The sequence below is a fragment of the Candoia aspera genome, chromosome 2, assembly GCF_035149785.1.
Source record: "Candoia aspera isolate rCanAsp1 chromosome 2, rCanAsp1.hap2, whole genome shotgun sequence".
Classification (NCBI taxonomy): domain Eukaryota; kingdom Metazoa; phylum Chordata; class Lepidosauria; order Squamata; family Boidae; genus Candoia; species Candoia aspera.
In genome coordinates, this window is record NC_086154.1 from 20,026,664 (window position 1) to 20,053,457 (window position 26,794).

Consider the following 26,794-nt stretch of genomic DNA (forward strand, 5'->3'; position numbering starts at 1 on the left):
AAGTAATCCGCACATGGGGTACGCGTTTGGTTCCCGATACAATTTTTCTATTTAAGCCCAGAGGACCCACTTGCACAGGATGAGTCGCGGCGAGGGGCGCACTAGAGCTCCACTATTCCAGAGGATCAAGGGGGCGGTGGGAACGAGGGAACGCGCACCGCCGGAGCACGCCCATCTCTTTACGGGACATAAGAAAAGAGCGAGCGCGGGGAAGGACGCGCCCCCTTCTCCCCTTTCAACTCGGCTTCAAATAAGAGCGGGGGGGGGGAGCGGCCCCGCCCTCAGGAGCTGAGAAACCCACTTTCCATGGACGTCACCGTGGTTTACGTCAGGCAAAGGGGCGGGGCTCTTCGCGCGCTTCTTTCTCTTCTGTCTCGCGGCGGTGACGCTCGAGTCTTTCTGAGGCAAGGAGGCGCGGGAGGCCGGCCGGAGCGCGCGCACACACGAGGCGGACGGTCCGGGAGGCGACCCGACCGGCCATGGCCGATTACCTGATCAGCGGTGGCACCGGCTACGTGCCGGACGACGGGCTAACGGGGCAGCAGATGCTGAACTCTGGAGATGGGCTCACTTACAAGTGAGGGGGCGGCGGCGGGCGGGGAGGAGAAGGGAAGGGAGACGAGCGTGGCGGTGGCGGTGGCGGTGGCGGTGGCGGCGGGGCCACCGATTCGCCACGCGGTGCCCGGCCGGGCAGGGAGGTGACGGGGCGGCGCTTCGAGTGGGATCCCAAGCGTGACTTTCTCCAACCCGGTGACTCCCGGCGCAGGGCGGCAGCTCCCACCGCTCTGAGGTAGCGTGGCCGTAGCCCCGGCGATAGCGGGAGTCCACCTGAAGGCTGAAAATGGACCGGGCATCAAGGGCGGCGGCGCTGCGGACAGGTGCCCCGAGGAGCGGATCCTTAGGGAGGGCCGCGCCGGGGGCAATCTGCTCCACTTGCGAAGCATCGAAAAATGGGGACGATGCCGGCTGAAGCGAGGGGGGGGGGGACCGAAAGGGAAGTTTAGGAGCCCCTCGGAGTCTTCAAAGCATCGTGCCAAATCCGCAGGACATAAAACGTGCTTTTTCCTTTAAGATCACCGGCAGCGCGTTATTATGCTGTAGGCTGGTGCCCTCTCCCTTACTGTTTGTCTCCTTAGAGGTGTCTGTAGTGGAAGAGAGGCGGTCACCAGCTTAGCCCGGTGGAGGAGGAATTTTATAATTAAGCGCAATTGAGGCACGGAATAAAATAATGGTTGGAGCAACGGGCACTGATCGTAATATGAAATAAGGAGCCTTTAAACTGAAGGATTCATTACATAATAAACCTAATAACCTAATAATAATACCCTCTCTATCTTAGCATGCCTGAGAACATAGGCTTTGCTTTCTTCCAAACCAGCAGTGGAAGAGAATCCTTCCAGCAACATGGCAATATAGCTCTCCTTTCACTGGGTTGGCAGAACTTGTTTCAGAGCAAAATTAATGTTGTGAAATTGTTCTTATGTATATTGGATATTAATGGTCAAGGTCATGTTTAGCTTTCCCTTCTGTTTCCTGGCATTCCTAATATTTAAATTTTGATATGCATCCACAAGACAGCTGTGCTACATACCCCAAAATTCTAAACTTTGCAGGCTGATAAGGTAATGTTGTCTCCCTTAAATTTTGTGCTCACAAATTGAAAGGTACATGCCGCGATGAACTATCTTTGTGCCACCTGGCTGATCACTGTCCATTTTGTGGAAGTTATAAACCTAGGGCATCATTTAATACAGCTGCTCAGGTTACATTTATTTCTACGGAGCCTGGACACAGTATATGCATTACTAAGCCACCTGTTGCTTCATGTGACCAATTTTAGTTCTTAGGTCATAATCCTTATATAAGAAACTACAAGGGACAGAGAATGTATTCCAACCCATGTTCTGAGCATCTTGTGCTAATGATTAATAATCTTCTCTATTACAGCTCTATTTATTTATATAGTTAATGTCTTACCTTTCGGCACTCAGGGAAGTTAACAATAAATAAATGATAATCAGATATTTAAATTCAGGAGAATGGCTAAAATCTTGATTAAAGAAATTCACACTATAAAGCATGGCTAAGAGAAAGTTTGTGCTTTATTTCCTAAAACAGAAAGAGCAAGGACTGTACATCACTTATATGGCAGAAGCACCAGCTGTAGATCTCTTTTTCAATTCACTCTCTTCTTCTACCCCCACCCCTTCCTTAGCAAATGGGGTTTCATGTGATCCCAGTTGTCTTGGGGGTAGGGCAGGTTTACGTACATCATAAGTTTCTCTGACTAGGAAGCCATTTGAGAAAGTGCTCTGAAAATAATTCTTACACTGTAAGTTGACTGTATTTTCTTACCAGCAATATTCCCATCCCAGCCTGCCTTAGAGAACTGCTATCTATAAATAAACTATATTGTGTGCAATAAACTTTGTAGCTGAAAATCCAGGTTCTTTACAAACAATGGGTGTCAGCTGCTGTCTACCAATAAATGCAATAAAATCCAATTAGCAAGAGATTTTTCCCATCAAGCTTCTATATCCTTGTTAACATTACTCATTGTCTTGCACTGTAATGCAGAAACTGAATTTCTGATTATTACAAATTTTAGTGTCAGAATTGTCACATAATTTGTACAGAGATGGTTAAGACAGCATCAGGTCAGACTCAGAAATCGATACAAATATTATATGTTGAATGGCAACATTTGGAAAACTGGTATTTGTAAGTGTTGATAATACAGAACAGTGTTTCTCAACTGTGGCAACTTCAAGATGGTTGGACTTCAATTCCCAGAATTCCCCAGCCAGCCATGCTGGGAGTTGAAGTCCACCCAGCTTGAAGTTGCCAAGGTTGAGAAATACTGGTATACAAGATAGATTGGGATTAAAAAAATGTATAGAGATTAAATCTCTCTAGTTATTGTGTGGTTTCAGCATAACCCTAGATATGCTACCTCTGTTTATGGAAGTTCCCTTTTAGCATAATATTGATACAATGAATGCAATCGAAGGTCTTTTTAGGACTCCTGGAAGATTTCCAAGGCTGGGTCATAGTTTTGGTTAAATATCAGCTAACATTTCCTCCTGAACATTTTACCAGGGAACTTCTCAGTTGTCCTTCTTTGGTGGAATTCCAGGAAAAAAAAACCAGATAGGCATACCATAGGGTATTTACAAAATTCCATTGTCCATACCTTCCTGAAAGTGTTTCCCTATAACTGGGAAACCTTGGACATATGAAAACTTATTTACTGTCACAACTGGTGCATCTACAGTCAGGACCAGAATATTGGAACGAGGATACCTATTTTGGCATTTGGCCTCTGTACACCACCACACTGAAGTTGAAAGGAAACATACCCAGATGGGAGCGAAGTCAGGACTTTCAGCTGTAATTCAAAGGGGTTGACAAAAGTGGGGCACTAACCATTCAGGAAGTACAGCCAGTGGCATACACACACCCCAGTTGTTGGTGGCTCATAAGTAATGGAACAAATGGCTGACAAGCAGCTGCATGGCCAGGTTTGGCCTGTTTGCTGGGTACCCCATGACCAGTCAAGCAGATAAAAGGACTGCAGGTGGTTCTGAGTGGTACATTTGCATCTGGTAGCTGTTCACTGGAACTCTCAACATGAGGTCCAAAGAGGTGTCCATGCAAGTGAAGGAGGCCATCATTAGGCTAAGAAAACAAACCCATCAGAGAGAGAGCAAAAACACTGGGAGTGGCCAATACAACAGTTTGGAACATCCTGAAAAAGAAGGAATTAACTGGCAAGCTCAGCAACAGCAAAAGGCCTGGAAGACCGTGGAAGACAACGGAAATGGATGACTGCAGAATTCTGCTCATGGTGAAGAGGAACCCTTTCACAACATCTAGCCAGGTCAAGAACGCTCTTGAGGAGGTAGGCATGTCATTGTCAACATCTACAGTCAAGAGACAGCTTTATGAATGTAAATACAGAGGCTTTGCAACAAGGTGCAAACCACTGGTGACGCTCAAGAGCAGAAAGGCCAGATTAGACTTTGCCAGCAAACACCTAAAAAAGCCTGCCCAGTTCTGGAGTAAGATTATTTGGACTGATGAAACCAAGATTAACTTGCACCAGAATGATGGGAAGAGAAAAGTATGGAGAAGGAAAGGAACAGCTCATGATCCAAAGCATATCACATAATCTGTCAAACATGGTGGAGGCAGTGTTATGGCATGGGCATGTATGGCTGCCAATGGTGTTTATTGATGACCTGAAGGCTGAAAAAGCAGCAGGATGAATTCTGAAGTGTAAAGGGCTATACTTCCTGCTCAGATTCAGCCAAATGCTGCCAAACCGGTAGGACGCTGCTTCATATTGCAGATGGATAATGACCCAAAACATACAGCAAAAGCTACCCAAGAGTTTCTCAAGGCAAAGAAATGGGATGTTCTTCAATGGCCAAGTCAGTCACCTGATCTCAACCCAACAGAGCATGCTTTTCACTTACTGAAGATAAGACTGAAGGCAGAAAGACCCACAAACAAGCAGCAGCTGAAGGCAGCTGCATTAAAGGCCTGGCAAAGCATCTCGAGGGAGGAAACTCAGCATTTGGTCATGTCCATGGGTTCCAGACTTCAGGCAGTCATTGACTGCAAAGGATTTTCATCCAGGTATTAAAGGCGATCCTTATGTTCATAATGATGTTGGTTTGTTCCATTACTTATGGTGAGCCACCAACAATGGGTGTGTGTGTATGCCACTGGCTGTAGTTCCTGAATGGTTAGTGCCCCACTTTTGTCAACCCCCTTAAATTACAGCTGAAAGTCCTGACTTTGCTCCCATCTGGATGTGTTTCCTTTCAACTTCAGTGTGGTGGTGTACAGAGGCCAAATGCCAAAACTGTTATCCTGGTTCCAATATTTCTGGTCCTGACTGTAGTTCAGTGCTTTCTCTCTAATTGGCCATAGGTTTCCAGGGTCTCAAGATGAAACCAAGGACTGACACCCCTGTATACTTATATAATTACAGATTCTCTCCTTTGAAAAGGCAAAAACAAAAAAAAGTATAATCCTGGAAATGGGGGGTGGAGTTAGTGAAAGTAGACTATTGGGTCTTAGTAGGCTTGCAACCATCCCAAATTGATATTTGCTATGTGCCTTCTTAAGAGGTCTTAGTTATGTAATGATACTGTGGGCTGAACTCTAGTGTTAAAAATAAGTTCTAAAAAAACAAATCCTATATCTGAATCTCAGAGAGGATTTTTGTGGACAATATATTGCTCCTGATCTCGTTTGAATTTGTGGCTTATGTAATGTTAAGGGTAAATATTTGCTTTCACTGACACAAATATTTTTAATCCTTAAAAATCGTTCACCTTTTTTGTTCTTGCATTCTACCTCCTCTCTTTTGATAGCAGTGTTAGAATAGGAGCATGGCTTGAGTGTTATGGATGCATAATTAAATTGAAGGTGGTGTACATGAGTTTTGATGAAGCCTGCTAGTTTGAACATTCACATGTTTTGGACCTATAAGTTTTGGTCTTTGGTCTTTCAAGATTATGCATAGTTCTTATGACCAAGTTACATATTAAGTTGAAGTTCTGTGACTAAAATTCATGACCTAATTGTCTTCTCTGAAAATCAGCAAAAAACTTGAGATTGAAAAATAAAAGAAGCTGCACAAGTCATCAGCAAATATTAATTTTCTAGGGGATAGGATTAAATTCTGTATTAAGGGGCTTACAATGTTTTTGTTGTAGCCTTTCCAGTTGCAGCATTTTGAGTTTGGCCCTTGCTGTCAGAGTTTCTGGGTTAGGAATAATAGGAAACAATTTCTCAAAAGAGCTACAAGATTCACAAAATAGAAGCTATATTTACATGTTAACAAGAACAGTATTTATATGTTAACAAGCTCAATAATATTCTTTCTTTCTTTCTCATTACTCAGTGACTTCCTTATACTCCCTGGCTATATAGATTTTACTGCAGACCAAGTGGTGAGTATGGGGTTGAAGTTTGTACAGCATATTAAAGGAATGTTCTGAATCAACTGCTTTCTTCCTTAATACAGGTAGTCCTCAATTAACGACCACAAGTGGGACCAGAATCTTGGTCATTGAGCAAAGCTGTCATTAAGCGAGACGGCATGTGACTGCTTTGCTCAACAACCACAATATCAGCACTCCTGGTTGCGGTCGTTAAGTGATCTTGCTGGTTATTAAGCAGATGGAGTCCCAGGTAAGGAGCGCGGGGTGCCTTGGGGGTGGGGGAGACCCTGGGAGGCCTGGCGCAGGCTGCACACAAGTGTCTTTCTGCTCAGGAGCTGAGAATCCTGCTTGGATCTCGGCTCCCTCTTGGCTCTGGGGACTGTTTCAAGAGCTCCCTGCCAAAGGATTCCTGCTCCGTGCAAGCTGGCACAAAGGATTTAGCTAAGTCCCTCTTGCCGGCTTGCACAGAGCTGGAATCTCGAAGGAGTCCCTCCACCCCATAGGCACCCCATGCTTGTTATTTTACGCACTGCCTCTCCGGGGCACTCCTTACCTTACGCGCTGCACGCAGGGGCTGAGAATCCTTTGGTAGGGAGTTCTTGAACCAGCCCCCAGAGACGAGAGGGATCCGAGATCCAAGCAGGATTCTCAGCCCCTGAGCAGAGAGGCAGTGCATAAGGTAAAGAACGCAGGGTGCCTGTGGGGCATGGGTGGAATCCTTCAAGATTCCAGCTCCGTGCAAGCAAGGAAGAGGGACTTAGCGAAACCCTTTGTGCCAGCTTGCACGGAGCTGGAATCCTTACACGGGGGGGCTCTTGAAACAGCCCCCAGAGATGAGAGGGAGTCCTCTTGGCAGGCAGCAGCAGCTTGCAATGTTCCCTGCCGCCTTCCCCATTGACTTTCTGGGGAAGCCGGCAGAGAAGGTTGCAAATGGTGATCACATGGTCGTGGGGCACTTGGTAACTGGTCGTAAGTACAAGCAGGTTTCCAAGCACCCAGATTGCGATCATGTGACTGAGGCGGGGTTCAACGTTTTGCATTGGTTGGAAGTGCTTTACATGCTGTAAAGCATCCTCTCCGAGGTTGTCATAACTTCAACCAGTCATTAAGCGAGGACTACCTGTAATTCTAATTTAGGGTCTTGTAGCCATAGAAGTTTTTTACCATTTCTTTTTAAAGTCCTGAAGATTTTTAAAAATGTCTAGTACGCATATGAGCAAAATTGGAATCTTGGAATATCCTGAAGTGATGTAACATTTTGTTACTGAATAATTCTGTTTATTTTAAGGACTTGACTTCTGCTCTGACCAAGAAGATAAGCTTGAAAACACCCTTAGTATCCTCCCCTATGGACACTGTAACAGAGGCCAGCATGGCCATTGCAATGGCGGTAAGTGAGTAGAGCCGGAGAGAGGGAAGGACTGACATAGTCTGAAGTGGGGTTGTTTATATTTGGGAAGTGCAGATTGGTATCATGATAGATGCCTGCTGAGAGCATTTTCTTTTTTGTCATTTGGGCTGTAGTCTTAACGCTGTTCCTTAGGATTTATGAAACACAGCAGAATTTGTTTTTGACAAAAGATACAAGAGAAGGTGCTGTTAATCCCATTAGCAGAGAGAAACCTTAAAATCGCTGCTGTATAAGTCTTAGTGGCAGAATAAGGCTGGCTGTCACTTTCTCTCGTTCAAGGTGCTTCCAGCTACCACATACTCTCTTGCTGCCACCCAGTTGTCCAAGTTTCACTGCTACTTTCCTTGTATCAGCCGTCTCCTGGGGAAGTATTCAAAGGCAGTTCAATATTCAAGGTACAAGAGTCCCAAGAAGAAAGGGGAGCATCTGTAGAGTATTTAGTAAATGCGATTAAAAATTAGATGCCCTCTTAAAGAAACTATATAAGATTTGATTAATGCTAAAGACATGAACATTTCTTCCCTCCTGTTTTTCTTACATACATTTTTTCCCAAATTAATTGTTTCATTATCGAATGCAAATAATACATTGTAGAATACAAATAATAGATAATTCTGTAAACTGCCAGGCATGGAAGCTTCCTAATGGGAATTTTAAAAGTTTTAAAATTTTAACTAAAAGCTGAGTTTTACACATATTCTTCAAGGTATGTACTTCCGTCATATCAATCCTTAACACGATCTCCTTCCAAGTGGAATATTCTCCTTAAATAACTGCATCGGTCTGTGAAGCATTCCTGCTGAACTTGCTGCCTCTGGCAGATGGCAGTGAAGAATCCTACTCTAGTTTCAGCATGTGTTTCCTTCTGTGTTTGCTCAGCTCACAGGCGGGATCGGATTCATCCATCATAACTGTACCCCAGAATTCCAGGCCAACGAAGTAAGGAAAGTCAAGGTAAAACCAGTGTTTCCACGAATGCTTATGTAAGCTATTGCCGCTGGAACGAAAGGTCTGGTAAGAGTTGAGCTGATAAGTGATTGCACGCTTCCCCCTCTCTTCTTCCCAAATCCCCTCTGTCTTACGACAGTTGTTAGTTGCGCCTAATTAAAGCTAATCGGAGTCTTCTGATCAGAGTTAAGATCAGCAACTGGTGGGCCCTAAAGCAGGATATATTTGACTGGTTCTAATTATGTTAGCATTACAGGAACTATAGTTCCTTTTGGTCCCTCCCTGTGCATTTGCGTAGGAGCTTTGGGTTCCACGTAGCTAAAATTATACAGTAGCATCGTCATGAGTAAGGACAAGCATGCACTGTTTTTTGCACGCTATTTATCTCTGCCTGTGCACACATCTGGGTTTGGTGCTTCAGAGAACCCTCCATCGTGTTTCAGAGCCATAGCATTACATGCTGCATTAATGATTGTTCGTTATCTCAGAGGATCTGGCTTGGGTGGATAGGGATCAGCCTCCTACGAGTGATACGACTATTCGTTTCCTGGCTCATTCTCTCTTTTTTTTTTAATGCGTTGCACTCCAGAAATACGAACAAGGATTTATCACAGACCCGGTGGTGCTGAGCCCTAATGATCGGGTCCGAGATGTGTTTGAAGCAAAAGCCCGTCATGGATTCTGTGGTATCCCCATAACAGACAATGGGAAGATGGGTAGCCGACTCGTGGGGATTATCTCATCCCGAGACATCGATTTCCTGAAAGAGGAAGAGCATGATCTCCCTCTTAGTGAGGTTAGTGAAGGTCGGACATTTCCCATTTGTATATGTTGGAATGTGGGCCAGAGTAATTTTTCTTAATGTTTCAGAAAATGCAGTACTGAAAAAAAAAAAAGAAACCAAGACAGCATTCCCTGAATGAAAAGAAAGGACTTATGCAGCATTGACTGTATAAAAGATACGACTTTATTCTGGTGCTTTTATTGATACAATGCCATGTTTTGTGATAGTTGCTTCTGAGGAAGTCTTGCATTTGAGCTAAGGCACCTAGGGTTTACTATTGTTGTTGTTTATTCGTTTAGTCGCTTCCGACTCTTCGTGACTTCATGGACCAGCCCACGCCAGAGCTTCCTGTCGGTCGTCAACACCCCCAGCTCCCTCAGGGACGATTCCGTCACCTCTAGAATATCATCCATCCACCTTGCCCTTGGTCGGCCCCTCTTCCTTTTGCCTTCCACTCTCCCTAGCATCAGCATCTTCTCCAGCGTGTCCTGTCTTCTCATTATGTGGCCAAAGTATTTCAGTTTTGCCTTTAATATCATTCCCTCAAGTGAGCAGTCTGGCTTTATTTCCTGGAGGATGGACTGGTTTGATCTTCTTGCAGTCCAAGGCACTCTCAGAATTTTCCTCCAACACCACAGTTCAAAAGCATCTATCTTCCTTCGCTCAGCCTTCCTTATGGTCCAGCTCTCGCAGCCATATGTTACTACGGGGAACACCATTGCTTTAACTATGCGGACCTTTGTTGTCAGTGTGATGTCTCTGCTCTTAACTATTTTATCGAGATTTGTCATTGCTCTTCTTCCAAGGATTAAGCGTCTTCTGATTTCCTGACTGCAGTCAGCATCTGCAGTAATCTTCGCACCTAGGAATACAAAGTCTTTCACTGCTTCTACATTTTCTCCCTCTATTTGCCAGTTATCAATCAAGCTGGTTGCCATAATCTTGGTTTTTTTGAGGTTTAGCTGCAAACCAGCTTTTGCACTTTCTTCTTTCACCTTCATCATAAGGCTCCTCAGTTCCTCTTCGCTTTCAGCCATCAAAGTGGTATCATCTGCATATCTGAGATTGTTAATGTTTCTTCCAGAGATTTTAACTCCAGCCTTGGATTCCTCAAGGCCAGCTTGTCGCATGATGTGTTCTGCGTACAAGTTGAATAGGTAGGGTGAGAGGATACAGCCCTGCCGTACTCCTTTCCCAATCTTAAACCAGTCTGTTGTTCCGTGGTCTGTTCTTACTGTTGCTACTTGGTCGTTATACAGATTCTTCAGGAGGCAGACAAGATGACTTGGTATCCCCATACCACTAAGAACTTGCCACAATTTGTTATGGTCCACACAGTCAAAGGCTTTAGAATAGTCAATAAAACAGAAATAGATGTTTTTCTGAAACTCCCTGGCTTTTTCCATTATCCAGCGGATATTGGCAATTTGGTCTCTAGTTCCTCTGCCTTTTCTAAACCCAGCTTGTACATCTGGCAATTCTCGCTCCATGAACTGCTGAAGTCTACCTTGCAGGATCTTGAGCATTACCTTACTGGCATGTGAAATGAGTGCCACTGTTCGATAGTTTGAACATTCTTTAGTGTTTCCCTTTTTTGGTATGGGGATATAAGTTGATTTTTTCCAGTCTGATGGCCATTCTTGTGTTTTCCAAATTTGCTGGCATATAGCATGCATTACCTTGACAGCATCATCTTGCAAGATTTTGAACAGTTCAGCTGGGATGCCGTCGTCTCCTGTTGCCTTGTTATTAGCAATGCTTCTTAAGGCCCATTCAACCTCACTCTTCAGGATGTCTGGCTCTAGCTCACTGACCACACCGTCAAAGCTATCCCCGATATTGTTATCCTTCCTATACAGGTCTTCTGTATATTCTTGCCACCTTTTCTTGATCTCTTCTTCTTCTGTTAGGTCCTTGCCATCTTTGTTTTTGATCATACCCATTTTTGCCTGGAATTTACCTCCGATGTTTCTAATTTTCTGGAAGAGGTCTCTTGTCCTTCCTATTCTATTGTCTTCTTCCACTTCCGCGCATTGCTTGTTTAAAAATAATTCCTTATCTCTTCTGGCTAACCTCTGGAATTTTGCATTTAATTGGGCATATCTCCCCCTATCACTGTTGCCTTTTGCTTTCCTTCTTTCTTGGGCTACTTCTAGTGTCTCAGCAGACAGCCATTTTGCCTTCTTGGTTTTCTCTTTCTTTGGGATGTATTTTGTTGCTGAATCCTGAACAATGCTGCCAACTTCTGTCCAGAGTTCTTCCGGGACCCTATCTACTAAGTCCAGTCCCTTAAATCTATTCTTCACCTCCACTGCATATTCCTTAGGGATATTAGTGAGCTCATATCTAGCTGATCTGTGGGTCTTCCCTAATCTCTTTAGTCTGATCCTAAATTGTGCAAGAAGAAGTTCGTGATCTGAACTACAGTCAGCTCCAGGCCTTGTTTTTACCGACTGTACAGATGTCCGCCACCTTTGGCTGCAAAGGATGTAATCAATCTGATTTCGGTGTTGTCCATCTGGTGAAGTCCATGTATAAAGCCGTCTCTTAGGTTGTTGGAAGAGAGTGTTTGTTATGCAGAGTGAATTGTCTTGGCAAAATTCTATCAGCCTATGTCCTGCTTCATTTTGTTCTCCCAGGCCATACTTACCTGTAATTCGAGGTGTCATTTGACTGCCCACCTTAGCATTCCAGTCTCCTGTGATGAAAATAACATCTCTTTTAGGCGTGTTGTCCAGTAGGTGCTGCAGATCCTCATAGAACTGCTCTACTTCAGCTTCTTCAGCATTTGTGGTTGGGGCGTATATTTGGATCACTGTGATGTTAGATGGCTTGCCCTGAATTCGAATTGAGATCATTCTGTCATTTTTTGGGTTGTATCCAAGCACTGCTTTAGCCACTTTACTATTAATTATGAAGGCTACTCCATTTCTTCTGTGGTCCTCTTGTCCACAGTAGTAGATCTGGTGGTCATTTGATGTGAAGTGGCCCATTCCAGTCCATTTCAGTTCACTGATGCCCAGAATGTCTATCTTTAATCTTGACATCTCACCAATAACCACATCCAATTTGCCCTGGCTCATAGATCTTACATTCCAGGTTCCAATGGTGTGTTGATCCTTAGAACATCGGATTCGCCGTTCACCACCAGCACCGTCGGCCGCTAGCCGTCCTTTCGGCTTTGAGCTAGCTGCGTCATCACGTCTGGGGCTAGTTGAGCTCATCCTCTGTTCCTCCCCAGTAGCATTTTGACCATCTTCCGACCTGGGGGTCTCACCTTCCGATGGTATACCGACATATCTCTGGTTGTACTGATCCATTTAGTTTTCACGGCAAGAATACTGGGGTGGGTTGCCATTACCTTCCCCAGGGATCGCATTTAGTCTGACCTCTCTGTCATGACCTTCCCGTCTTGGGTGGCCCTTCACGGTTTAGCTCATGGCATCATTGAGGTGCTCAAGCTCCAGCACCACGACAAGGTAACGATCCTTTGCTGAAGGGGGTTTACTATTAAATAATACATATTTTTCGGTTAGAAGCCTCGTGTAGGGTGGAGTGGCAGGCGGCAGTATTGCATCCAAAACTCTCCCCACGACCCGAGTTCAATCCCAGCAGAAGCTGGATTCTCAGGTAGCCGGCTCAGGTCGACTCAGCCTTCCATCCTCCTGAGGTCGGTAAAGTGAGCTCCCAGCTTTCTGGGGAAGGTGACAACTGGGGAAGGCAATGGCAAACCACCCTGCTAGAGTCTGCCAAGAAAACGTTGCAAAAGCGGCGTTCCCCCAAAAGGGTCAGACATGACTCAGTGCTTGCACGGGGGACCTTTCACCTTTTTAGGTTCGCAATATTTTTTTTTCTAGTACCCCCTTTCTAAAAATATATTCTGGGACCTGTTCCTGTTTTCCAGACAGCATGCAGCATGGCATTTGCTTTGCAAGTTAATGTTTTCCTTTTCAGCTAGCTGACTTTCTTCCCATTGCCTGGTGAGAGCCTTCTGAAATTAGCATTAATGTAACCACTGAAACTGGATGTGGGGTTTTAGCATTGCAGCATTCTGACCTGTCTTGGAGCTGGCTCTGATTTCCTGTGCTATTTTTAGGTTTGTGCTGACAAACTCTGCTAATAGTGTGATTTAATATTCTGACTGGAATTGCTTATAACACATTTCTAAAGGATTTCTGATAAGATGGGGAGAAGGAAAGGCTGCAGTTGCTTACTCTGAATCAGCTTCAAATAGAATTCAGTGAGGCTGTTTAAAAGACTATTGAACTTGCCCTGTGATCCTAAAACAGTTAAGCAAATAAATAATTCTTGAGCTATTCCTGTGAGGTCAGACATCTTAATCCTTCAGTCTTTGGTACTGTGTCTGTAGACAAGTGAGGATGTATGCCCATGTCTAGGCTATACCAGTTGGTAGCTGGAGGCCCTTGTTTCCGTATCAAGAATAATTAAATTCCAGGGGGGGGAATCCTAGACTTTCTCCATATAGTGTTCCAAGCTATAAGATTTGTAAGCAATTAATACAGAATAATAGCTCTACTTTCAGTTTTTCCTAATGTTGCTTATATTTTTAATAATGAAAAATATTACTAATGGATTTTCTTTTATTTTTGAGATCTCACATTATTTAACTTGTGCTTTTGAAACTGTGAAGTGTTAAATCTAAGCTATGTCTGAAAATGAGTTTTGAAAACTGATTGTTGCACTAGTTGAGAAGCCAGATAGAGACCATTACTTTGAGTTGTGTGATTCCTGATTTTGGGACAATAATGATGTCTGGCACCAAGTCGTTTTCCTTCTGTTACGGTAAATTGCCCTTTTCCACGTTCAGCTAATTGTAGCAAGTTGACTGAAACATCTTTGCACTTCCGTAATAATAAATAAAATAAATGAGGTTTGCTTTGAGGGGCAACTGTAGCCAGGCTGACATTTATTTCCCTGTTAGACAGTGCTGCTTAACTCAACCGAGATGGAAAGGATATTTACCTTACTTCAGCTTTTTATTTTTCATAGATCATGACCAAACAGGAAGATCTTGTTGTAGCACCTGCAGGAGTTACATTAAAAGAAGCAAATGAAATCTTGCAGAGGAGTAAAAAAGGTTTGTAGGAATTGCTATAAGACAGTTTATGTGCTGTATTATTGCATTTTTCATCCTGCACTTCATTTTATGGGTTGATTTGTTATTGTGATGTCACCATAATAATCATGGTTTGGCATGAATCTTGCTAACTTCTGAAGTAAATATGTTGTATTGTGCAGTATCAGAATTTTCTAGTGTAGCTCTAGACTGTTGGTCCAGGGGCATATTGTTTAAAGTGAGGCATTCAGGCATTCAAATATATAGGGTCTGGTGGCATACAAATAGCTATATTAAATAAATTATTCCATTAGGAAAAGATCTAGCTTCTGTGCTCAAATCCTAGTTTAGCCCATGAACTCACTATTAGTAGGTTCATACATTTTGGCTAAGCCAGGTTTGAATAAGCCATCATGGGTTGTTTTGACAGTAAGCCACTGTCTTTAAACTGTAACAGCTGGGTTCATACAAGTCAAAATAAAGCAAAAGCATATTGAATAAATAGTTGTTGGACTGTACCTATGAATACTCCTATAAAGAAAAAGAAATATCATTCTTAACTTGGGCTCCCAATAGATACCTGTTTTCTTTTTTCCTTGGTTAATTAATCACCTTCTGTAGTCTTATCTGAATTAGGAATCAGATGTTTTTGAATCAATTCTACTTGATGAAGCTACTTGAAGTTGCCATGTTACCAAAAATGTTAATATAGCAAATAAACAGAAAATAAAACTGGAATTGTCCATCTATAAAACAGGACAAAAAAATCAAAATTGTTACTCGGGAATAACAGCAGATTTTTTTTTTTAACTTCAAGGAAAATTGCCAATTGTTAATGAAAAGGGAGAGTTGGTAGCCATAATTGCCCGTACAGACCTGAAGAAGAATCGGGACTATCCTCTGGCTTCAAAAGATGCCAAGAAACAGTTGCTCTGTGGGGCAGCCATTGGGACCCATGAAGATGATAGGTACCGTCTTGATCTGCTGGTGCAAGCTGGCGTTGATGTCGTTGTACTGGTGAGTGTTAGAGGGTCCAATAAAGTGTAGCAAGGGAGATAAGTTGAATCTTACGTTGGATGCACTTTGGTAATTAGGTGAAATTATTTTAATTGTTTTAGGCGTTCTGAGGGATTAGGGGTTGCATTGTTGAAAGTTGCTGATCGATTCAGTGAGATCTGATGCAGTTGCTTCAGTTTAAAGTCCACATTAACTAGTAGCTGGAAAGAAGAACGTGGCAAGTGTTTGCACAGAATGTTGGACTCCTTAAATGGATTTAATTTTTTTAAGGAACAATACAGGATTTGTTCTTGTTTTTCTTCTTCTTTTTTAATCTCAGGATTCATCTCAGGGGAATTCCATTTTTCAAATCAATATGATCAAATACATCAAGGAGAAATATCCTCATCTGCAAGTCATTGGAGGCAATGGTAACTATTAAAATGTGGTTTGTAATGCAGTTGTTAGTATGTTTTTGATAAACATTTTGCCAATTAAACTGAGTTCATAAATGTGCTATGGATGGGGAGACTGCCTCAGCATTTGCACTGATATCTTACATCCTAAAATTACTAAAATGTGACAGATGAAAAATGGAAGCTAGCAGTACCTTGAAGGGTGCCCTAATAGATATCAAATAGCTCCTCTTTAACTTATTAGTGTGGGTACCTTGGCTGAAGAGAATAGTTCTCTACCCTAATGATAATCATCCCGATTTCCAGTGGTTAAAACTGATTTGTCCAACCCAACCCAGCAAGAACTGGAATCTGAGCCTCCATTCCTAGCTGATAGTATGATGGCTTCCTCTGTAATCTGCAAAACAGGCTTGTGCAAAACTGTCCCTCTTTGTTTTGAAAGGAGGAGCCATTTCTTGCAGACTTGGGGTGGAGCAATGATAGCTGCTCTGTGACTGGAGGCCAATTTCTTCATGCCTCTTTTCTCCCTTTTCTCAGTGGTGACAGCAGCTCAGGCGAAGAACTTGATTGACGCTGGGGCTGACGCTCTGAGAGTTGGCATGGGCAGCGGCTCCATCTGCATCACCCAAGAAGGTAAAGAGTAGCATTGCAGAACCATCAACCTGATTTTACCCTATGGGTTGCTAGACCAAAATATGTACAGTATTTTTGTGGGGGAGGGCTGGTGGTCAGGTGGGTGGTGAGATCCAGTCCAGTCAGTCATAATTCTGAGGGTAGGCTTCTACACTTTTGCCATAACAGTCGTATAGCAGCTGAGAAGTTGCTCTGAGCAGCTGAGATAGAAGAGCCTGGCTGTGAGCATGCAGCAGTTGGATTGTGTGTCAGATCAGCATCAGAACAGCAGAGAGAGGCTTGTTGGGTTCCTAAAGCCAGGGCTGTTTCATAGTTGGAGGCGTTTCCTCAGGCGTACCCCCCATCTCGCAGTGATTGGAGCGCAGCCTGGCTGCACAATGCCAGGTTGCATATTGGCATTGCGTCACTGTTCAGGAGAGCGTGGCTTGTTCCTCCCTCTTTATCTCTAAACTGTGTGTGTTTTTGTCTTGTTTAGCTGCTCCAAAGGTCCCTCCAGACCTAAAGTCCCACAGCCCCAAATGCCCTTCCGCGGTCACTGGCACCTATAGTAAGTCATTGCCCCTTCCCTGCCCCTTAATTTTGTGGCTTGGAGGAAGGCTCTGATTGGCTGCCCATTATGTCCTCCTGCCCCTCTGCTTGTTTGAGAATAATCTGGTTATAGACACACTTGGGGTCTTGTGGCTTTGGATACTGGTTGTTAAAGCTGAGAAGCTTTCTATTCTGCGTCTTTCCAAAAGCAGGGTTCTACCGTTGTCGTTTTTGGTGCTACCAGATGAAGGTTTCCTTCCTTAAATCCAAAACTGACCTTTAAGAAGGTTCCTTTGCTCTCTTGCTTTTTCTTTATGGCCCCAAATTCTACAATTACTTGCACATAGTTGAACTATGAATCTGAGTATCTTAATACCAAAAGTTAAACTGGTTTAATTTTCATCTGTATGAAATGCAAAATAGGTAATGTGCTATCTCCTTCTGATGTTAAGTTGGCTATAATATGAGCTGGTGTAAATTCTCCAGATACTAAGCTACTAAGATTTATGTTTACTGGACACTCTGTTAGGGTTATTGGATACTTATCACTGTATGTTATGTAGGACAGTTTCAAGGAGAAAGAGTGACCCTGTCTTGGTGTTTTCTTTATAGAGTCACACAGGTGGTGTTTTACATCTGCCAAAAAGACCTTATATTGCTGAATTGCTCTAGGCAATATAAACATTTTAATTAAGTATCTACCTCTGTAATTTAAAATGAAACATTATTCAGTTAAGTGATCCTTTGTAGGAAACCTTTTCAGTATTTGAAATATCATAAGTACTTTGTGTTCCCCATTCAGGATATTTTTTCTTCTGAGATCTTAACTTCCAGGATGAAAATGGGCTTCAGCATATTTTGCTGAGCAACCGTATCACATCATAGATGGTTCTTACTGTATTGATCAAGAGATTTCTTGTAGGAAGAAATGGTAATCGTTTCCCTAAGAATTTCCCTAACCCTCCATTTGTGTGAGGTAGCTGTTTGCTAGATATTCCCCAGATAAATGTAGTTTTTTGTTAGGATTGACAATCTTGACTGAATCTCATATAATTGTCCTGAACAGAGTACAATTAGTCATTTCAGATAGCCTGTTTGTAGATTTTTAAAACATCTAGAAAGATTTTAATGTTGTTTTGGGCTGATGACAGCTGATATGTGGTCTCTTAAACCCTGGTATCACATTTTCTTCTGATTTTGAAAATCTAGCCTGAAGAATGCTAGTATTGTGGAAATAATCCAAGGGGGAAAGAACTCTCAGATTATTGAATTATCTGTCTTCCCATTGTCCACTTAATTTTTAATGTTGTAGATTCTTGTGATGCAAAATAGGTACAGTGGATTTTTTTTACTTGGTACTGTATTTTTTTAGTTTGAATTTAATGTCAGATGTATATTAAGCCAATTAAGACATGTTTGGTTTAAGGAGTTGCAGGCAGGTGCTACATCCCCCCTCCCCATGTTTCCTGAAGCATCTGTGAAGTACTACAAAGCTCTATTTAATGATATCAAAATATACCATAAATTCAAAGAATGCTTCGGCTATCTCCCACTGAATTACATTCACATATTACACTTACTTACAAAACAGTTAAACTGAGTGAATGTGTTCTGCATGTGGCCACTGGCATATCCTGTGAATGGGTGGAGAGACACAGTTTCCAAACTTCTATTCATGCTTTGACAATGGCTAAATGTGCCATCAGAATAGAGGAAGCATGGTACTTTTGACTGCCACAAACCATAGATTATGCTTCTGGTTTGAAATAGTTTTGTTTTACATTATGTAATTTAGCATCATCTTGGGTTCAGATCACATACTTAATTGTTGCCAAACCACAAACTGGGATGTGCAAAAGTTTGTACAGGAGAAGCCGGAGGCCGTGTGAATGACACATGCATAATATGTTTGCCACTTGATTATTTTATAGTTCAGCATGATCTGCAGATAGGCTGAAGTATTATGAGAAGCGGGGCTGGAAAATATCTTTTTCCTGAATTCCTGGCAAATCACTGCCAATCACTGTAGACAACCAAGGGAGTCAGTTGAAACAGTGGCCTGCTCGGTGTCAGAAAGTGTTTGCATCCTTAGCGTTAAGAATTCTGACCCCAAATAAACTATTACAGTCTTGACATGATTGTTACCAGTATTTTGGAGATGGTCAAAACTAAAACAGGCCATTATGAGTGATCCAGAATGCTTGGAGCGACCCTATTACAAGATTGGAATGTTACCTGATGGAACATCCACGCACCCGTTATTAAAGTGGCTAAATGTCCAGCAAAAGTACGGGTTGTTTTGTAGAGGCCCAAGAACACAACAACCTCGTGCTGAAGCCATGGTTTTCCCAATTAAGCAAAGTTCTATTTACATATTGCCAGACCTCTCCCTTAAAAGAGATTGTTGTAGCCTTTTAGACAGTTGTGAGTTTGTTCAATAAAAGACTGCATCTACCTATTTTGTATCTCTTACTTTTGGAAATTTAAATGGTTAAAACAGCTTCATACCAAATTACTATGCCAAATTTCAAACCCTGCTTTGAAGCCAACAGTACCTGTGTGAATCATGAAGCTGAGAACTGAATTCTCTCACTCCATGGTAGCATATGCTAATTTTTAAAGGGTTGGTCTCAGCGTACAGTTGTATAGACATCAACTTGCAAAACTCAGCTACTCAACGATTGCTTTTCTATTTTAGAACATAACTGCATATTTTATAAGGCTGCGCATGCTTTAAAACTTGTTTGGAAAAAATGCTTTGGGCCTGGCACGACCACTTGTCTCTCTGCAATTCATTCAAGCAGCTGCATCTTTTTTCATGCTCTTACGGAAGCCTGAAGGAAGTGTGGCTCCTTTAATGGATAGCCAAAGTGGGCTGAACTCAGGCACCGTCGAGAGCAATTCTTCCAAACGATTTTTGAAGTGTGAGCAGCTCGTGTGTGTGTGTGTATATTGCCTGATAGGTTTTAAAGTTCTTAACATAAAAAACTCCTTTTTAATGTTTTTTTAGCTTCGATGTTGCCTTTGCAAAAATGAGACCATCTCTTTAAGACTAACCCTGTTTTGGTTTTGCTGGCAGCCCATTTCATGGTGATTTGAATTCCAGTTCAATGCAGTTGCTGTTAGCTAAATTGAATCTGGCTGGGCTGCCTGTACTTGGCCCTAGAAATTGAAAGGAATGTAGCAGCTGAGTTGGTGCAGAAGTGATTTGTATCAGGTCCAGTTTCTTGGTGAAGCACTGAGTTGACTTCGGCAGTGCAGATAGTATTGAAACTCTGCATTTAACGGGAAGTTTGTACTCTAATTTTGCACGGTCATGACTGAATCTGAATCAACTATTCTAACCATCGTGGTGAAAAAGATTTTGAGTTAAAAGTCAACTGGGGAGAATGTCCTGTTCAAGGGAGGGATGAGGCATTTATGTCAATCTTTGTGCATGGCCTTGGCTACACAACATATATCAGTTACAATCTGTGCATAATGGGGAATCTAGGACACACAAGTGATGCAAAACGTAAAAGAGCCCTTGCTGATACGTTTTGGAGATCTTTTGATGATTTTCTCTTCCTGACTCATTGTGAGCTTTAAGCAGACCACATTTTGCTTTGGTTTCAGTCACCTTGTGTGCCAGAAGTAGCTAGCTTGATAAAAACTCCACTGTAAGATGTTGGATTCTGATAACGAAGTTTTTATTACAGTCAGACAATGACTAATACTATGGCTGGAGAATGCTATCTGCAACTAAGCTGACTGGAACCAACTACTAATCATCATACATGCATGGATTTATAGCTGCCTCTGGGATATTACCCTCTGAGGTTTGCCAGAATTGGAAAGACATACAACTCCTTTGATGTACCCTGGGAAGAAATAGCTGAAGGATGCCTTTTCTGAAGATTGATTTGCTTTCCTTGGCTCATGCTAAAAATGCCATGCACTTTGAGGACCCTTATGTGTTAAAAGAGGAGTGCTCATCTCTCAGAAGCCTACTGTAGAATAAAAATTGACTTCTTTTGCTTCTTTTATCTTCATCTGTCCTGTCCTGTTTAGTCTTAGCATGTGGTAGGCCTCAAGCCACAGCAGTCTACAAAGTGTCTGAGTATGCTCGAAGATTTGGTGTTCCAGTGATTGCAGATGGAGGCATCCAGACTGTTGGACACATTGCCAAGGCCCTTGCCCTTGGTGCTTCTACAGGTGAAATTAGAATTACAAATTACTTGCCGTTGCTTACTTTCGGCTCATGGGATCATGATAATTCCCAGTCCCAATCTTTAGAAGGGAATGGAATTGTTCCTGAGTATAGGGCCATAGTGATATCTTGTACTATACTGTACTGTATTACCATGTTCGTGGCTCGAATGCATGGCTAGAAGCCTTGCCTACATTGGGGGACTTGTCAGGAAGCATAATTGTAGATAGCACTGTATGTTACGATAGCTGCAGAGAAATACTTGCATTACATCCATGTATGTACTTTTGGAAAAACTGGTAGGTTTTCGCAGTGCGCAGGCATACACGGGTGTTGATAAGCTACATGAGCCTGCCTAGTTTTATGAGCATATACAGCACATGAATGCAGTTAGCTACATCTAGCTAGCTGACATCAGAGTTAACCTGCTTCCCCAAATTCCTGTCCAATGTCCTTTCCATTTCTTTCCATGCGCCTCACACACCGTTGCTTGTATTTGTTTTCACTGGTTCTAGTGATGATGGGGTCCCTTCTAGCTGCTACCTCAGAAGCCCCTGGGGAATATTTTTTCTCTGATGGGATCAGGCTGAAGAAGTACCGTGGCATGGGATCACTTGATGCAATGGACAAGAACCTGGGCAGCCAGAACAGATATTTCAGGTAGGAGGGTTGGTTTGAAAGTGCTGTGCAAGCAAATAAATCCATGCAGAAAAGGGAAGGTATATGTAAAACTGAAGTTACAGGACTCTGTTTCGCCTCTATAGGATTGCCTTCCTCTAGAAGGTTGTCAGAATGCATTTCTGAATACATTAATACCTTTGGACAGGTATTTAATAGTTGAGGTGGGGGGAGGTGGGTGATTTGTGATGTGCAGTTGTTTTTACTACTTTGTTGTCACCTTTAAAATATTTATATCCTTATTTCTTTCAAGATAATTAGTGGATTGAACAATCACAATTCTGCAGTTCTCATAGGTCTTTTCTGTTGTTTGTTCTTCTCAGTGAGACAGATAAAATTAAAGTGGCCCAGGGGGTCTCTGGGGCTGTGCAGGACAAGGGCTCAATCCACAAGTTCGTGCCATACCTGATTGCCGGCATCCAGCACTCCTGCCAAGATATTGGTGCAAAGAGTTTAACACAGCTGAGGTGAGAGCATCAGCAGTTTCTCCGTCATTACCCTGATCTGTACCTCAGGATTGTTTTGGAGCTGTTGTTGGCATTGTCCATACAAACTTGATGGAACAGTGGTGTTTTGAAATCTACGCAGGAAGACTTCAATTCCTGTTACAGATTGATTTGGGTTGGTCAGACAACTCCGTGGTGATGGTTCCTGTGTTGTTCCGAAGGTGCAGGTTTTTGTGGCAGGTTGGGAAAGTCTTCCTTCTTTTGATCACTAGGGCCATGATGTATTCTGGAGAGCTGAAATTTGAGAAGAGGACAACATCTGCTCAAGTGGAAGGAGGGGTTCACGGCCTTCACTCGTAAGATTTTTTTGTGCACATTCATTCTGAATAAGCAGAGAATTCAAAATGTTGATTCCACCAGTTTTCCTACAGCGGAGGCAGGGCATTCTACACTGGATCTCTCTCTCCCATTTTCTCTGGAAGCAGTGTTTAGAAAGGTTCTTGCACTGCTTCCTGTGGCAGAAGATATACTTTTCCCTGTTCTGGCCCTGCCTTGTTCCATCCACTCTGCCAAGGACTCTCTTAATTGTGGCAAACCCCCAACTTTCCCTTTCTTTTTTTAACCTTCTACTCCTTTTTGTTCATCTAGACCAGCTCAGTGGATTTTTTGGCCTGACCAGCAAGCTGGCAGCAGCATTGCACTGCTGTGAATGAGTTGGAAGTCTTCTCTGATGACTGGGGCTTAGCCATGGGGCCACTCTCCAGCAATGCACCAGTTTACCTTTCTGTCTCCCCACTCTATTCTCCTTAGGAGATGCTACCTAATGCTGCAGCTGTTGATTTGCCAACCACAGACCTCATAAACCTCACAGCCATCAGAGAGCCATTGCTGCTCCTCTGGGGATCTAGTGGGCATGAGCACCGGAGGTAATGGAAGCCAGCTGTACCAGGTGCCCTATCCCCCCACCCTTTACTGAGGGAACAGCAGCCTCCAATCTCCTTGGCTGGCTCCACCGGGAATCCCTTCCCCCAGCCTTCCACTCCCTGGAGACCTCCAGGGAAATCCACAGGAAGCCAAGTCAGCTCACACCTTGTTTGGATTCAGGCCCAAGCTAGTGAACATCCATCCCACAGGGGCCAAAAGAGTTGGAAACATCATTTTGGGGCTACCCACTGTATCTACTACTAGCAGTCACTTTTTACAGACAACTATCAGCCCTTTCCTCGGTCTCAAGCCCTAACCCAAGTCTTGCTTGAACTCTAGTGCAAGTCAGCTTTAGAGCATCTGTTGTGGAAAATGGCATTCCTAACAACCATATCTTCTGCCAGACAAGTGTCAGAAAAGGGGAATTTTCTGATCAGCCAGCATCGCTACCCAAAGTCAGCCTTCGTTATTGAGATGAATTTGGTTTTTTACTGGGTCCAGAAAGTGGTCCTCTTGCTGCCCAAGACCCAGTTAGAGAGAGGATCCATATAAACTGGACGTGAGAGAAGTTACCAAGACAAGCGATAGAGGATTACCAAGTAGCCAACAGTCTCATTTCCTTCCTTCTACAGCCACAGACCCTCATCACCTCTCATATAAAGAGGGATCAAGACTTGCCTCAAACTAGCCTACAAAATGCAGAATAAACTTGACCCACTCCACTAGATGCACCCTCACCAGAAATACCTTCCTGGGAGACATCTATAGGGTTGTACAGGATCTTTGGTCTTCTGGCCAAAGCTGGGTTTTGCAGAAGGGGTTGCAGCAAATAGTTTCTGTTATGCCCTCCAGACATAAGATCCAGCCACCAGGGACAGCTTTGCTATTTCCCCCACAGGATGCCCTGGCTCCACCCAGTTATGTATGAAATGAAAAGAGGAAATACCTACCAGGGATCCCATCAGTATTTGCAACCAAATGTACCCTGTCTGACACGTCTCTTCTAATTTTCTAATATGTTATTCCTACCTTTTTGAAGCCTTTTATTCCTTTGAATGCGATTCCAAAACTGGGAAAGGAGACCTCTCTTCCCTGAAAGCAACGTCAGCCCCTTTTATAGCTCTGCCTCTGGAGCAGTATTTCTTAACCATGGCAACTTTAAGACTGTGGACTTCAACTCCCAGAATTCTGGGAGTTGAAGTCCACACATCTTAAAGTTGCCACGGTTGAAAACCTACTCTGGTGTAAGTGGGAGAGAGAGACCCACTGTAGGTAGTTTCTGCTAGAAGAGGGACCGTCAGGGTAAGTCCAGTGTACCGTTTACAGCTTGGGCCAAGGATCTCCTCCCTGCAGACATATTCCAGCCCATAACTAAACTGGCCACTGATAATGAGGGTCATGCAGGCTGATCACTTGGCAGCAGGAAGGCCCCCAGGCGCTGCTTCAGATAGTATCACAAAGGGCACTCTGACCATCTTTCACCTTTTTAACGCTTCCACCATGATTTAATTTTTCCAAAGAAGCTGTTTAAAATACCTGCTTTACAAGTTAAGTGTCTGCGCTTGTTAGAAATACCCAAAGTTGTTAAAGTATGCCAGACAGAGGAAACATCTACTGCTGATCATGGCAGAGCACTTTGGAAGATGTTAAGGAGGTTTCACACAGCAGGAACAGGACCTCGGAATATACAGAACATGTTCAGAGACATTGTGGGATAGTGCTTTAAAGCGCTGGATTAAGATTGGGGAGATACAGGTTCCAGTCCATCCATCCCCCACATCCACAGAGGGTCTCTTGGGGACACTGGGCCAGTCTTTGTTTCTCGGTTCAACCAGCCTACAAGGGTTGTAGGAGAAAACTTGGGAAGCGAATTCCTGAGATGCCGCCTCTAGGAAAGATGAGGTGAATTAGTTGCTGCCCCAGCTTTATATTGGCAGCTGTGTTACATTAAGATGCCTACTCATATTCACTGGTTATTCTGTGCTGGTTTAAATAACTGTGTCCCTGAATGTTGAGTTAACTGCCAACTTAATCATAGGTAGATTAGATGAATACATCATGCAAAATCACGACCTAATGATTTTATTTATTTATTTATTTATTTATCAAATTTGTCACCGCCCATCTCCTCCAACTGGAGGGACTCTGGGCAGTTTACAATACAGAACAATAAATATACAATAAAGTTCTAATAAATATACAATAACATTCTGGTAAAATCCCTCTAAAACAATTTCTTAACTACCCCAGCTCATAAAATCCAGATGGCTGTGATCTCCTTCAGTCATTATGTAGGAGGGGCACTTCAAGGCACTAGCCAACCCCAAGTATGACTATTCTCCTCCTGGCCCCAAGCCCAGTGGCAGAGCCAGGTCTTCAACTTCCTCCGGAAGGCTAGGAGCGATGGGGCTAATCTCACCTCTGGGGTGAGGGTCATAAAACAAAGACACAAAACAGACCACAGTGGTTGGGTTCATCCAACATAAGCCAAAAGCAAACAAACCACATTTTGGACTAGAATGATAGATGAATTGTCGAAGATGAATGAATGGGACAGAGCAGGCCTAAGGCTGGATTCAGTACTGTAATTATTTCACTATTTTATGTGGAGCTTTTATGAGTGAAATACCATAAATCAAACGCCTGTAGTCTTACACTTTGCTTGCTTATGTATATTTACATCCTGCCTTTCTTTTGTACAATGCAAGGCAGCCTACGTAATGCTCCCTCTGTTTTCCCCACAATAACATCCCTGTGACGTGAATTGGGCTGAGCGCCAGCGACTGGCCCAACTCACCTTGCCTGAGCGGGGACAACTCAGCATCTCCCAGCTTCTGGTCCAGCATCTGAATTGCTACATCTGAATGTCTCCGAACATGCTAGGCTGGAGACGAGCTAAATGCTTTATAACCCCCTAATTTTGATGTTGCTTAACACAGTTCCTTTCATTTCCTAGATATGAGAAGCGTCTTTTCTGATGATGGTCCCTTGCTCCTTTCCAGAGCCTCTTTCACCACGTGGGGCTCATGCAGCCACAATCATGAACTGCTCCCTTCACAGAAGTGCCATTTTGCTAAAGGGGCAGAGCTACGTGCCGTTCCCCAAATCATCAGCTGCTCTGACCAAGGCTGAAGAGAACTTTTTCCAGAGATGGTGCTATATGCTGACAGGCCCTGCGGCTGTGTGTTCTTGCACTATTTTTACAATAAAACTGGAGGAACTGGGCCCTGTCCAACTTTTTCCAGTGCATCTGTGGATGTTTGATATCACTTCAGCCTGTCTTTTCTGTTGGCAGTTTCTAAAGGAGAATTTCATCAGCTACTCTCAAATGTGTATCAACGAAACCTTTCTTATGTGCGCACAGCCATCCATTTCACTTTCCAAAAAAATGGTTTTCACTCACCCCCAGCACAAATGTTGCAGCGCATACACACCCTGCCACCTTCTTCTTCTTAAAGTCATTTCCAGCTGTTGCTTTGTTCCATGTGAGAGATTATTTTTTGGAAGCAAGAGTCTCCTGCTTCCAGAGATTGTTTTATCCACCCAAACGTGTGTCTAAAGAACGTACTCTTAGTGGATACGCAGAATTATATGGAAAAGGCATCTCTTGCTGCTCAAGCCCAGTTTTCAGGTCTTAAGCAGAAAGTTCTTTGTTTCCAAAGCAGGTAGATTTATCATCATCCAAGATCAATGTTAGTGGGAGGATTGTTGGTTGTGTTATATTCTTAGGCCTAGTAGCACCTTATCTGCTTGTGCGGGTAAGATCTTGCACGTTTATGGAACTCCCAATGTGCATACTGGCAGGTA

General features: G+C 43.2%; 1 protein-coding gene across 2 annotated transcripts; it reads left to right on the forward strand.

The window, feature by feature from the left end:
• The first annotated feature begins 399 nt into the window (after positions 1-399).
• On the forward strand, positions 400-26,211 carry IMPDH2 (inosine monophosphate dehydrogenase 2). Of its 2 annotated transcripts, XM_063291495.1 has the most exons (15): positions 400-577; positions 5,918-5,966; positions 7,246-7,347; positions 8,248-8,322; positions 8,906-9,112; positions 14,111-14,198; positions 14,995-15,194; positions 15,514-15,604; positions 16,127-16,222; positions 16,698-16,769; positions 20,801-20,944; positions 21,455-21,599; positions 21,941-22,084; positions 22,336-22,419; positions 25,944-26,211. In XM_063291495.1, exons 1-15 carry the CDS (start codon positions 480-482, stop codon positions 25,963-25,965), a joined length of 1,617 nt encoding a protein of 538 aa, XP_063147565.1. In that variant the 5' UTR covers positions 400-479; the 3' UTR covers positions 25,966-26,211. The 2 variants fall into 2 exon arrangements, with proteins under 2 accessions (XP_063147565.1, XP_063147567.1); XM_063291497.1 differs by lacking the exon at positions 16,698-16,769 and having other exon boundaries at positions 401-577.
• The last annotated feature ends 583 nt before the right edge of the window (positions 26,212-26,794 follow it).